The 12,816-nt window shown below is 50.2% G+C and overlaps 1 protein-coding gene across 5 annotated transcripts; it reads right to left on the reverse strand.

The window, feature by feature from the left end:
- Positions 1-832: 832 nt before the first annotated feature.
- LOC139684199 (non-structural maintenance of chromosomes element 4 homolog A-like) lies at positions 833-12,594 on the reverse strand. Of its 5 annotated transcripts, none has more exons than XR_011699875.1 (7): positions 12,508-12,594; positions 11,633-11,864; positions 10,177-10,257; positions 7,525-7,638; positions 5,976-6,067; positions 5,330-5,421; positions 833-4,870 (listed from the first exon to the last, which is right to left on the reverse strand). XR_011699875.1 is itself a non-coding variant. In XM_071579802.1 (4 exons), exons 1-4 carry the CDS (start codon positions 12,556-12,558, stop codon positions 7,595-7,597), a joined length of 408 nt encoding a protein of 135 aa, XP_071435903.1. In that variant the 5' UTR covers positions 12,559-12,594; the 3' UTR covers positions 6,917-7,594. The 5 variants fall into 5 exon arrangements, 1 of the variants encoding a protein (XP_071435903.1); XR_011699877.1 differs by having other exon boundaries at positions 7,515-7,638; XR_011699878.1 differs by having other exon boundaries at positions 833-2,476; positions 12,508-12,593.
- Between the last annotated feature and the right edge of the window lie 222 nt (positions 12,595-12,816).

Genomic DNA, 12,816 nt, shown 5'->3' on the forward strand with positions numbered 1-12,816 from the left:
TCAAAGTGCACATCAACTTTTGGATGACACATTCCTCCCATTTAGGAGTAATTGTGCTTATAATTTCCTTTTCCCTGCAGTTGATTTAGGATGCACATAGATGTGTTTGTAAAGAGATGGGACAGTAGGTCTGCAGGGAATGCAAACTCCTGGCTGGATGCTGGGTTACTCTGCTCTCCATGGCCAGTCCCTGTCCCAGGCTGGGCTCTGGCTGGGCAGGTTGTGTCTTGCAGTAACATTGGGAAGAGTTGGGAAGTGTGTTTTGTGCTGGTTTGGACTTTGTTTTTCAGAAGTTCAGGAATAGAAAGAAATGTCTGGGAGGACTGATGTGGGACCTGTGTGACTGTGGAGGGTGGCTTTTGGTGGCCGTTGATGTGGTGGCCTCATAGCAAAGTGTAAAAGATAAATGAGCATGAAGGAGCTGGGGGATAACTTGATCAACCTCCAATAAGTGGGCTGATACCAGGAAGAGTAAATTCAGTAAAACTGTGGATGAGGAGCAGTGGTTTGAGGGCCATCTCCCACCATCCAGCTGTCTTAAAAGTGAAGTCTTGTCTAAGCAATTTCTCCAGACTGGAATTTAGCTCTGCAGGGAGCCTTCCATCTCACCCTGGACTTCTGGGTTGCCCCAGAACAGGCCCCTGCTCCATTGATGGTTGGTGGAGCCCCACGTCACTGAGATGGCAGCAGCCAGGGTAGCAGGACCCCTGTTTTGCAGGAGGAATTAAACACACAGCAGCAACACTGCAGAGAGGGATCTGGGGGAGGTAGTGGAGCCTGGGAAAAATACTGAGAAGCAGCATAACAGTGTTATAGGCAGCTAGGCCTTGGCTAGAATATCAGTATTTATTTTATTTAATAAGAAAAAATAAGTAACATTATTTATTAAGGAAAAAAAACCAAACAGAAATTGATTTTAATAAGTGATATCGGTGTCCAGCTCAGTTAGCCCCAGCCTCAGTGATTTCAGCTCTTTGTGAAGGCAAGAGAGGAGCAATACAGTGCTTGCAGCATGGCAGAGCACTGGATGACCCAGGAGAGCAGCTCCCAAAAGGTTCGTGCTGGACCTGGGCCAAAACCTCGTTTATATTCACTTTGTTGGCGTAGGCCACGCCCCCTTGCGCAGACGCAGTTCATGCATTTCACAAGAGTTGTGCAACCTGTGTCCCTTCCGTGCGTGTCCAGTTCCTGTATTTCGTAAGAGTTACGCAAACTGTGTCCCTTCTGCCCATGCTCAGTTGTGGCGCAACATTCTGCGTTGTGTGAGATTGAGGTATTGCGCAATAGTTGCCGTTCAGCGGCCGCTGGGCTGGTCCCGTGACCCTCCATGGGGCTGGCTGGAGATGGCGGTAATGGAGTTTCTAAGATGACTGGGCTGCTCCAAGTAGGGGTCTGGTCACAGCACTGCGGGGATGGTTCACCCTGATGCGGCCGCGGGGCTGAGGTGGCTCCGGGAGTAACGTGGGTGGTGGCAGCAAATGTCTTGGTGCAGCGTGGAGGGGTCCGCAGACACGGCGGCCACTCCAGGCGGCGGCTGACCTGTCTCATATGCTGAACCAGTGGTGGGCTTGGCAGGAGACCAGAATTTTATTTATTTAAAAAAACAAACCAGTGAACTGGAGTGTGGATAACTTGGGATGGGCAGAGTGGATCCAGTGTCTGTTCTAAGGGAGAAGGGCGGGGGGTTCCCGGGATGGACTGAAGTGGGAAGGGGGACGGGGACTGGGATGGACCGAGGTGGGAAGGGGTCCGGGGACCGGGAGTGAGCTTTGGCGCTGCACGGTTTGGCAGCCATGGGCAGGGCCGGGCAGGCAAAAGCCGGTGGCTGGCACGAGCAGCCTTGGGGCTGGGGTCAGCACTGGCGGCGGTGCCGGCTGGGTGAAGAAACCGGGACAGGGCTGGGGGAGAAAAAAAAGAGGGGGAGAACGGGGGACCAGCGGGGCAGCAAAACCGGGCTGGGGTTACGGGATTTGATTCCCAGCGGGGTGGCTGGTGACAAAACTTCGGCACTGTGGTGGGAGCGGGGTTATGGGGTGTGGAGGGTGTTTTAGCCGGCGTGGGGCTGCACAGATCCGGTGCGGGGATCGTTTGGGGAGATGGGGGGGGCAGTCTAGGTTTGGAGAAGGGCGTTGCCAAATTTTGGGGGGGACCCGCGGGATTGAGACAGAGCACAGGGTCGGGGGGGTTGTCCGGGCGCTGGCTTGGGAAGGGGGGGAAAGGTCACTATAGCGAAACTCGTGTCCGAGGGTGGGGGAGGCTCGATAAGGGAAAAACTGGGGGGGAGGAGGGGTAGGCACCGGGCTGAGAAGTACCGAAACCAGGATGGACTGAAGGGGGGGGGGAAGGGAGGAGGGGGTTTACGGGAATGCAGCCGAGCTAGAGGTGGGCTTCTCCCAACCCCCTGCGGTGGGGGTCTGGAAGGTTGTAGTATCGATTCTTTTGTCCCTTTAATCATGGTTTCTTATCTTTGTGGCTCCTGCAAAAAAACCTGTCCTGTGCTGGGTTTCAACAGATTTTAAACATATATATACACTTCTATATTCAAATAAAAATTATCAAATAAAATTTCAATTTGAGTTTAGCAAATTAATAAATTTCATCTATCACACCAGACCCTGCTGGATGCTCCCGAAAAGGTCGCGGCTGGACTTATTCCCCTGCCACGGGTCAGTGCTGTGAGCTGTTGCAGTGGGGGCCATTGTCTCCCAAAGGAGGTTTCTCAGGAGTGTCAGCATCTGGCTTCTCCTCTGGAATCAGCTGTTCAAAGCAGGGAAGGGCATATCCAAGAGTGGTTGTGCCAACTTGAACTTCTGACCCTGTGGAGCTCTCCTGACAGTTCTGGGCATAGTGATTGTGTGGATGTCAATGGGCTGTTGTGCAGAACAGGTGGGGATTAAAAGAAAGAGTGACAGAAGCAGAGTGAAAATCTGTGCAGCTGGGGCAGAGAGGAAGGCTGGGCAGCAGGAGATGAAAACTACAAATGAAGGTACTTGCCATTGCCTGGCATTAGGAGAAGGACAAAGGCAAACAATGAGCTTGGCCTTTCCAGAAAGACCAGCTGTGCCGTGTTTTAGGAGCCAGGGTGTGCAGCAAATGAGGTTGTGGGGCTAGAGCAGTGAGCGAGTGAAAAAAGGAGTTGAGGCAAGAAGGAAGAAGTTCCCTGAAGAGGCTCAAGTCAGCTCTGCTGAGGCTCATGGTTCTAATCTTAGCAGCTGCCGCTTCCTCCTCGCCTGATCCCGAACTCCACAATGCCATGGTCTCTACAGCCAAGGCTGTCCCTGACCTTCCCATCTCCAGCGAGGCCTTTTGTCTGTGTCAGTATGAGGGGGAGCAGCACAGCAGTGCCCGTGGGAGGCTGAATCCCCCGGGTAAGGAAGTTGTCCCTCAGGCCTTTCCAGGAAGCTCCTGGACTGTTTGTGCTTGGCTGTGGTGCTACTGCAGCTGCTGTCGGGGCTGCTGAAGAGCCCGAGGAGCACCAGGGACTGTGACTTTGAGGCTCTTTGAAGCTGCGTGTAGAAGGTGTTCCCCACACGCAGCTCCTGCTCAGGAGGCTGCGGCAAACACCCACAGCAGTGTCCCTGTTGCCCACCTGCCCTTGGATCCTGAGCCATCAACTCCCGAGCCAGAGTGGCTCACCATCCACCCCAAGACAGAGCTCCACAGCTTCCAAGAGCTCGAGTCATTGCAGGTGTTACTTGCCAGCGATGTAGGGATGTCGTGTCCCCGGACTTCTGCCAGGCCCTGCATGCTGCTGCCAGCACACTGTTCCCTCTGCCTTATTGCCCCTGCGCAGTGGTGGCCCAGGGCACTTGTAGGAGCTCTGTGTGGGCCTGCAGTGGGGTGAGTGGGAACACGGTGGGGTGAGTGGGAGCAGCCGGAGCAGCCTCCTGAAGCCGCAGGGCGCATACCCCCACAGCAGCCCTGGGGGCCGGGGTACCCGAGTCGGAGAGGAGTCCCATCCGCACCCGTTCTCCCGTCTGTGACGGGAGCTGGGGACGCCGTGGTGTCCCCAGGCCTGGGGGATGTCGCTGCAGCCACCGGGGCAGGACGGGGCTGCCCCACTGCCTTGGGAGGAGCTCCCTGCCGCCCACCCGGCGGGTGTTGGTGTGGGGGTCCCCTCCAGCCCCGTGTCCCCAGGGCATGGCTGTGACAGGGGCTCTCTCTCTCTCTGTGTTTCCTTGCCGGGTACCAGCTACCAGCTAAATGGCTGACTCCAAAAGAGACTGTTTCAACCCAGATCCCCCTCTTGCCCTTTGGTTCATCGCTAACACGACTTGGTGGCTACTCCCCTCTGCACACACCCCAGCACCAGCCGTCACATCAAACCCTCAGAAGGCTCCCAACACTGGCTATGATAGGAAATAAAGCCAGGCAAACAAACAGAGAGGAAACGAGGATCACTCTGAGGGTAAAGCCATGTCCTATAGAACCTGTACCATCCCGCTCCAGCAGCCACAGCGGGAAACGGGAGCTGAAGTTGCCGGGAATTTCTCCAAAACCGTGTCAGGCTGCATTGAAAATGTGGGGTTCGAAGAGGAGCCCTGCCCCAGGCCAGGGCTGGGGGGTGGGAGAGGGGCAGGTTTGGGACCAGCAGCGAGCCGAGCATCCCTCGCCCCCGAGGGGCAGCCTGACCCTGTCTGCCCGCGCCATTCCCTCCGCACAGGGTACTGGTAAGAAATAGTATACATGAGACACTGGAGCTTAAATAGTTTTTTTATATAACTTTGGGGATTTTAGTTATAAGATTTAAGTTTTGGTTGGGGGGGCTTTCTGGTTCTACGTAGGAGAAAAGCTGCAAGCTGTAGAACTCACTAGCTGTAAATGTATCTTTTTCCCGATGCCACAAGGTCTACCAGAAGCTAAAATAGAACTGAGTTCAAGGTTATCGAATCAGACACCCCACAGATACCCCAGAGACACCCCAGACACTCCACAGACGTCCCAGAGACGTCCCAGAGACGTCCCCCGACACCCCACAGACATCTCCTGACACCCCACAGACACCCCACAGACGTCCCCTGACACCCCACAGACATCTCCTGACTACCCACAGAGGCCCCACAGATACCCCAGAGACACCCCCCGACACTCCAGAGACACCCCAGAGACACCCCACAGATACCCCAGAGACACCCCCCGACACTCCAGAGACACCCCAGAGACACCCCCCGACACCCCAGAGACGCCCCAGAGACGTCCCGCGACACCCCACAGACACCCCAGAGACGTCCCCAGAGACCCCACAGACATCTCCTGACACCCCACAGACGCCCCACAGACACCCCACAGACATGCCCCGACGTCCCAGAGATTTATTAAAAGAACTTACTTTAAAAATCATTCCGTCTCCATTTCCTCTTCCCTGCTGTGAAAAGGAGGGCTAATCATGGCTTCTGTTACTCCAAAATCTTCTATGATCTCCTGGTTGGAGACGACAGCAGCATGTAAGTCCCAAGAGCTGAACTATTTCAATTTAATTACCACTGAGCAAACAATCAAGATTTTGACACTAAAGTCCTATTTCAAATGACTGTGTTTCTCCTGAGCAAGGGACAAAGGAGGAGAGCTGTATGTGCTCAAAACTACTTTTTGGCTGCTAAAGTTTATTACAAACAGCAAACAATGAGGAAATAGTGTGGAAAGCTTCCTCTCCAGAAGCAACATATGGAAGGGAAGAAACAGACCCCAAATTTACACCGGCCTGGTACAAAACAGTGCTGGGAAAAAGTCAGTGCACAGCTTAAGAGCATGGAAACTGACCAGGCCTCAGGGATCAAAGAGGGAACTGCGATCCCAATTCTCAGTTTTCTTGCAGTTGAAAACACCTCACAGAGTGATTCATGATCACTCTGGCATCCACAAGGTCAAATGCAATGATAACATACACAGGAACACTTCTCCTCACAGCTCTCAGATGCATCTTACGAGGAAGAAAAATAGAATTAGTCCAAAGTATCAAATGGTCTCTGTGGTACCTTCCATTCCTGCTGGGTCAGAGACATGACCCCCTGGTTCCTTTTGCCAGGTTCCTGGGTAGAATCCACTCCCTTCCTGGATTTTGTAGGCTCTGCTCAAAAACAGTATTTTCAGTATTTAAACCTGCAAAGTCAGTTTCCACCAGGAACACAAAAGCTGCACAAAAGTCAAATCAGTTCTGCATGTTCCACCCAGTCTCTATCAACAGCCTGTGCCAGGTACTGCTTAAGGTATTTCCTTACTCTCAACTCCTAAAAATTTAGGAACAAACACTTTTCAGAGTCCCAGAAAGACTGAAGTATTTCATTCCTTAACAAATCCCCCCAAAGCCCGTTGATATGCTGTGGGAATGAAAGCCAAAGCCCTTATGTGCAGCATGGAATTTCCCTTCCAACCCTTTTGAAGCCGCAGCAGTTCCCAACTCAAGAGAGACAACGAGACTCCTTGCACACAAAAAATGGCATTTTTAGCAAAGCATAACAATGTTCATGTAGTTATTAGCAAAAATGTAACTTGACAGGAAAGGTAATAAGTACTGATTTCTATTAATAGAATTAATTTGTATAAATGAGCATAATGGTCTTTTTCATGTATTGATATTTGAAAAGGCTCAATCCTTTCAGCTCATTGTAAATCTCTTCCTGCCTTCAATTCACTGCGTATCTCCAGCTAAAAATATACCTAAGCCTTTGGGAACATGTGATGTTGTAAGAAAAAACACTTAGGGCCTTTTAAAGCTGGATTTTACCTATTACTGGCAATCCATCATCATCCAGCCTTATTTCTGAGAGACCATCCTAAAAGACAGTGGGATGCAAACTTTCAGAAGTCAGACGTGTCCAGTCAGGATTATGCACTGGGATTTCATATTCCTTCTTACTGCACAATCCTAAACAGTTACAAATATTGATAAAGAATCTTCACTGGCATACCCAGTAAGAGAAAACAATTTAAATACAGGACTTACTCACGAAGAATGCAGCCCATGTAGAACAGGAGGTAACAGTGGATTATGAAAGATTTGCTTCATTAAAACCATTAATAATGATTAAACGTTCCCATCACTGTTCACTATAAACCTGAATTTAGTCACAGTGTCCTTGTCAGTTTTTGTCTTGTCTAGAATTAGTTCTATTAGACAAACTAAGTATAGTTTGAGGTGCAAAGCTCTGCATACAAAAAGAACACAAAACCCTGCACTAACATACTCTCCTACAACCTGAATAACTCTTCTATACTCTATGGCTACTTTTCTGTATCTAAAACTGTGAGCCAAAACCTTTTTGGAAAAGCATATTGACAGCAAAAATTTCACTACTGTTTTGCTGGCAAATAGAGTGCAGCAGAAAAATCTAAGAAGAAAATGAGTCTGTCAACCTGGCTTTTGTTCCATTACCAAAATATCACAGATTGCTGGGAGAAAATAAATTAATATTCCTAATATTTAAATCCTACTTTTTCAATCTTGAAGACGTAAAAAAAGAATCAGCTTGTCTCCAGATAATTCCAATACATAAAGTGAGATTTCAAGAACATACCATGCCTTACCCTTACAAGGAAGGACACATGAAACAGTTTTCCACAGTGCGTGCAAAGGAGTTTGGGTCAATCACAAAATTCAAGAAGGAAATCGGTGAACCAGCTGAAGATGCAAAAATGGCTCTGTTAAAACAAACAAACAAACAGGTGGTGTACACAGACCCAACAGATGAAAATACAACTTCAAGAGGGCCAGCACTCCTTTCAAAAGCCAACAGGATGTTTGCCAATTTATTCACAATGCTGCATTCCCAGCCCTGAAAGAAACAAATGCTCTATTACAGAGTGTATTATTTTCTTCCATCTTTTCCCCCATGCAGATCCATATGCAGGGACTATTGGATTGCCTTCTAAAAACTGGCAGGCTCTAATCAGTGGGAGAGGATTTATGTTTACTTTGCAGTCAAACAGCCACTAAGGAGTGTTCACAAAAAACACACAGTTGGTGTATGTGCTTTAACACAAAGATTTCTACTTGCAAACTTCACCTCATTTTGTCTCCGCAGCTCAACCTGACTGTACAAGACAGAGAATATTCATTTCCTCCAATTAATGCTCAATTTCATCATCCTTACCATCACTTTCAAAACGAGTCTGCAATATTCCCAAGAGCCTCTCTACGTCTTTTTCTGCAGCTGCCTCATGAGACTCCTCCCTTTTTTCTAACTGGGAAACAGAAGCAGAGATTCGCCTCAAACACCCACTGTTGTATTACAGACTATGCAAAGGGCCTTTTATGCACACAGACCATAAAAGCTGCATTTTCCTCCCTCTGTGCACCATTACAGACACACTTATGCAGGTTGTCTCATGCTTGCAAACAAAGAGCTTTAGGGTTTAATCCCCATCTTACACTATCAAGCCCAAAGGCTGTGCCTTGGATGCTTTGAGCCCATTGGGGGCTACATTCACTTTTCAACAGCTCTGTGGAATTGGGTTACACAGCAATACAACCTGTGAGGTTAATGAAGAAGTTAATTAATAAGCAATTCACAAACCCTGCAGCTTCTCTTCTTCCCAGTACAAACATGAAATCAGTCTGTAAATCCTGTTTCCTTCCACTCAGTGAAACATTGCAGCAAGAAACAAAGAACACATCCATGGAATCTGGTTTACACTGCATGCTTAGAAATCCACATGCTGAGCAGTGGATCTGCTGAGAAAAGTGAGTGACAGCTAAAGATTCAGAGACTTGTGGAAAGAACCATCCCCAAAAGGTGCTCCCAATACCTTGGCAGCCTCATAACCAGAGCTATCAACCCATGTAGAAAATTTGATGCAATTATTCCAACTTTCTTTATAGACTGAAAACTTCCCAACTACTTTTCTTAAAGCTAGTTAAGAAATTAATCAGAGTATATGGATCCACTACCTGGTGCTGCAGTATATAGTATTTCCTTAAGGAAACTTACAGATAGTGAAAAGTAGGTGCTCTTCTCAAGCACTTTAGTGCTTCTTCTCCCAGTTTCTCCCAGGCATCACCTGGTAAAAACCCACCAGGTTCGCTGCCATTTTCTTCTCCTTCAGTGCCATTTATGCCCATGGTGGTCAGGTACAACTGAAAAAGAGCTGCAATTAAATTCACTTGGGGATAAACCATTCATGGTGACACTTCCCAGGAAGCCCAGCCCCTCAAATACCATAAAGCAACTTCTTCAGCCCAGCCCTGCATCCACCAGTCCAGACTAACCCAGGAAAAACTTCAATAAAACAACTGAAGTCAATGGGGTTTTATATTTCAGAGATCTAGACTTGACCAAAGACTCAGATTACTTATTGATCAGCTGGAACATAAGGGAAAAGTTTCAAGGAGGAAAAAACCCCAAGAGCCTGCATAAAAGCTATTCTGAACCAGCTCTTTCACCCAGCCACAGCACAAAGAGACAAACATGTTGAGTCTAAAAGCATTCAGGTCATCCAACGTCCTGTCAGTGACACAGCACCTTAAGAACTCCATCCAAACCCACAGAAAGCAGGAGACAGGATAAAGAAACTGCTTGGCTACTGAGAAACTACAAAAGAGGGACTCTGAAAAGTGTGCAGAAGACCTTAAGAGCACAGACTGACTGAGCAGTAAAGCAGCAGCAGTGCAATACTGTTGGGGGGTGTCTGCATTTTAAATTACATTCTCCCCTATTCAAAGTGCTTAATAAATAGTTTAAAGCAATTAACACCACCAACCAGATAAAGAAAGTTAATCAAAGAAAGTCACAGGGAAAGCATTCAATTCTATCAGAACTGCCAAGTATTGCCTGACAATCTCAGCCTTTTGCTTTATGATTCTGTAGCAAACAGGGCAATCCTCCAGCAAAACTGTTGACAAATTCAGAGCCCAGAACTCACCAGGTCTTCTATAAATGCTGTTGAATCAAATGATGTCATCTCAGACTGTAACTCATTGGCCTTCTCCTTCCCTAGATTGGATGCTCAGAGCAGAAACTGGGCATCCAGAGCAGCCTCTGGTGCACAGCAAACTGTGACAGCAAAGACTTTATGCTAACATGAAAGTCTCAAAAAATATAATAATAAAATTCAGCATAGGGACTATCCTGGCATTAGAGCTTTGTAAATCATTTTATACATGACCACTAATGCACTTACTTCTGTAATCCTTAAAATAATACTTGCATTAAAAAATAAAGATGACAGAATTTGTTTGACCTCTATCAAAGAGTTCATTGGCTTCTTCCAGAGCTTCTGTCAGCCTGTTGCTTTTTGAACTCAGCATCTCCTCACGATTTTCTAGGGGGAAAAGACACCTATGAAGTCCTACCTTACTTAAACATAGAAGCATTAAGAAATACTGTGCTTGTTTGACTCTGACTGGAGGCCAGGGGCCCACCAAAGCTCCATCACTCCCCTCCTCAGCTGGATGGGAGAAAGAAAAATAGAGCAAAAGGCTCGTGGGTTGAGATAAAGACAGGGAGAGATCCCTCAGCAGTCACCATCATGGGCACAACAGGTTTGCCGTGGGGAAACTGGTGTTTATCAAACAAAACCAGAGCTGGACAATAAGAAGTAAACCAGATCTTAAAAACACCTTCTCCCCATCCCTCCCCTCCCTCTCGGGCTTCACTTTATTCCAGATTCACTCCTTCCTCCTCTCCAGTGGTGCAGGGAGATGGGAAATGGGAGTTACAGTCAGTTCTTCACATGTTGTTTCTGCCACTGGTCCATCCTTAGGGACAGGAGCCCTTCTTCCCCTGCTCCAGCCTGGGGTCACTCCCATGGGAGACAGTCCTCCACCAACTTCTCCAGCATCAGTCCATTGCAGGGGCAACAGTTCTTCACAGACTGCTCCAGGGGTACCTTCAGGAACAGGCTGTGCCAGCAGGGGCTCCTCTCTCCACAGGTCCCTGCCAGGACCCAGCTCCAGTGCAGGCTTCTCATGGCATCACAACCTGGGGGTCTGTGCAGCTGCTTCTCTCACATGTTCTCGCTCCTCTCTTCCCTGGCCACAATTACTGATGCACAATTATTGTTTTTCCTTCTTAAATATGTTATTGCAGAGGTGTTGCTGCCATCACTGATGGGCTCAGCCTTGGCCAGGAGCAGGTCCCTCTTGGCTCTGGCAGACATGGGGGAAGCTTCTGGAAGCTTTTCAAATCCATAGCCCCCGTGCTACCAAAACCTGGCCACACAAACCATATACAAATACACACTCAGAACCTGATCAAACTTCGCTGCTGCCTTGCCCATCATACACACAACAATACAGAATAAACAGCACATTAATTCCAGGATGATGTAGGCTCCTTTTTTATTAATGCTTATGCCTTAACTAAGTCTGAAGTAGCATTTTCCAGGTACTTCAATGGTGTAAAATTTGTATGGTTGAATCCAGGTCAGCAAGGACGGCTGCCCCATCCCTGGGAGCGTCCACGGCCAGGCTGGACGGGGCTTGGAGCACCCTGGGCTGGTGGGAGCTGTCCCTGCCCGTGCCAGGGGGTGGCACTGCATATCTTTAAGTCCCTCCCCAGCACTCCACGATTCTGCTATTCCATACAAACACTTCCCGGGAGTCGAGTTTCCATGGAAGCACAAGCCCCAGTGCCCGGAGTTCCCCGCAGCCCCAGCCCCGCCGGCACGGCCTCCCCGCCCGCTACCCCCGCCTTACGCTGAGGGGCTGAGATGAGCTCCCGGTACTGCCTGCGGATCGTCCGGCTGCGCGGACTGTCGGCTCCATCTCCGATGCCCACACGCCTCGCCCGCTCGCTCGCCGTGTCCGCGCCCTGCGGCCACTCCCGGGAGGCGGCCGGGGAGGCGTCCCCGCGGTGCGCCATGGCCGGGTCGCGCTGCCGGAAAGGCCCCCCGTGCTCTGCGCGGCCCCGATTTCCCCCTTTCGGCTTCTAGAAAAAAACAACAACAAATAAATCCCATTTCCCTGCTTTTTAGGGCCGCTCGCGTGTCTCACTCGGCCGCACTTCGAGATCCCAGTTTAGGGGTCCTGGGGGAGGTGGCGGAGGGGGGATTGTTGGGGGGAAGTTGAGAGAATTTGGGCAGGTCTGGCTGCTTTCGAAGGGGGTTTTGGGGTCCTGTGGTGGTTTGGGAGGTCTGGGAGGGGATTTAGGGCAGTGTGGGGTCATTTGGGGGGTTCTGGGCAGTTTAGACCCTCTGGGAGAGGTTTCGGGGTCTGGGAGGGGATTTAGGGAGTCCATGCGGTACTTGGGGGGGGGCGTACGGGGTGTTTCAGGGACCCCGGAGAGTTCAGGAGGGGATTTGGGACACCCTGAGGGAGTTTGGGGAGTCCAAGGTGGGATGTTACAGGTTATGATGGGGTTTTGGGGGGGTGTTTGGGGTTCCAGGGGGGATTTGGAATTCCTGAGGCGGATCCCGGGCTGGGGGGAGGGGTCCTCCAGCTTCTTCACCGTCACGGCCAACACGGTCCCGGAGGGGTCCCGGGGGTCTGTAGGGGGTGGGCAGGTCATGAGGGACCCACAAAACCCGCCGTGAGTCCCCCAAATATCCCCAAACCCGCCGCCATTCACTCACCTGTCCCCTTAACAGCGTCGCGTCCCGCGCTCCTGCTACGCTGCCTCTCATTGGTCGCCGCGCCCGCCCGTCAACGCCCGCAGCCAATCAGCGTCCAGGAATGCAGCGGCGGGGCGGGTCCTGGGGCTCCGCGCCATTTTGGGCCTCGACTGGACTACGACTCCCGTCATGCAGCGCGGCAGGACAGCCGCGGGCTCGGCTCGGGCTGCCCCGGGGGAGCGTCTCGTTGTCGCGACCCAACGAACAACGACCGAAGAGAACCCCAGAACACAACGGCGGCAAACGAAGCCTTAGTCCTTAAGGGGTCCC

The sequence above is a fragment of the Pithys albifrons genome, chromosome 39 (assembly GCF_047495875.1).
Source record: "Pithys albifrons albifrons isolate INPA30051 chromosome 39, PitAlb_v1, whole genome shotgun sequence".
Lineage (NCBI taxonomy): Eukaryota > Metazoa > Chordata > Aves > Passeriformes > Thamnophilidae > Pithys > Pithys albifrons.

Bases quoted from the DNA above. Each gene is read 5' to 3' on its own strand.
- LOC139684199 (XM_071579802.1), bottom strand. From the start codon at position 12,558: ATGAGAGGCAGCGTAGCAGGAGCGCGGGACGCGACGCTGTTAAGGGGA. The intron at 10,258-11,632 runs GTAAGGCGGGGG...TTTTCCCCCTAG, and splicing joins GCTCATCTCAGCCCCTCAGC to AAAATCGTGAGGAGATGCTG. The intron at 7,639-10,176 runs GTCAAACAAATT...TTGTTTTAACAG, and splicing joins CAATGAACTCTTTGATAGAG to AGCCATTTTTGCATCTTCAG.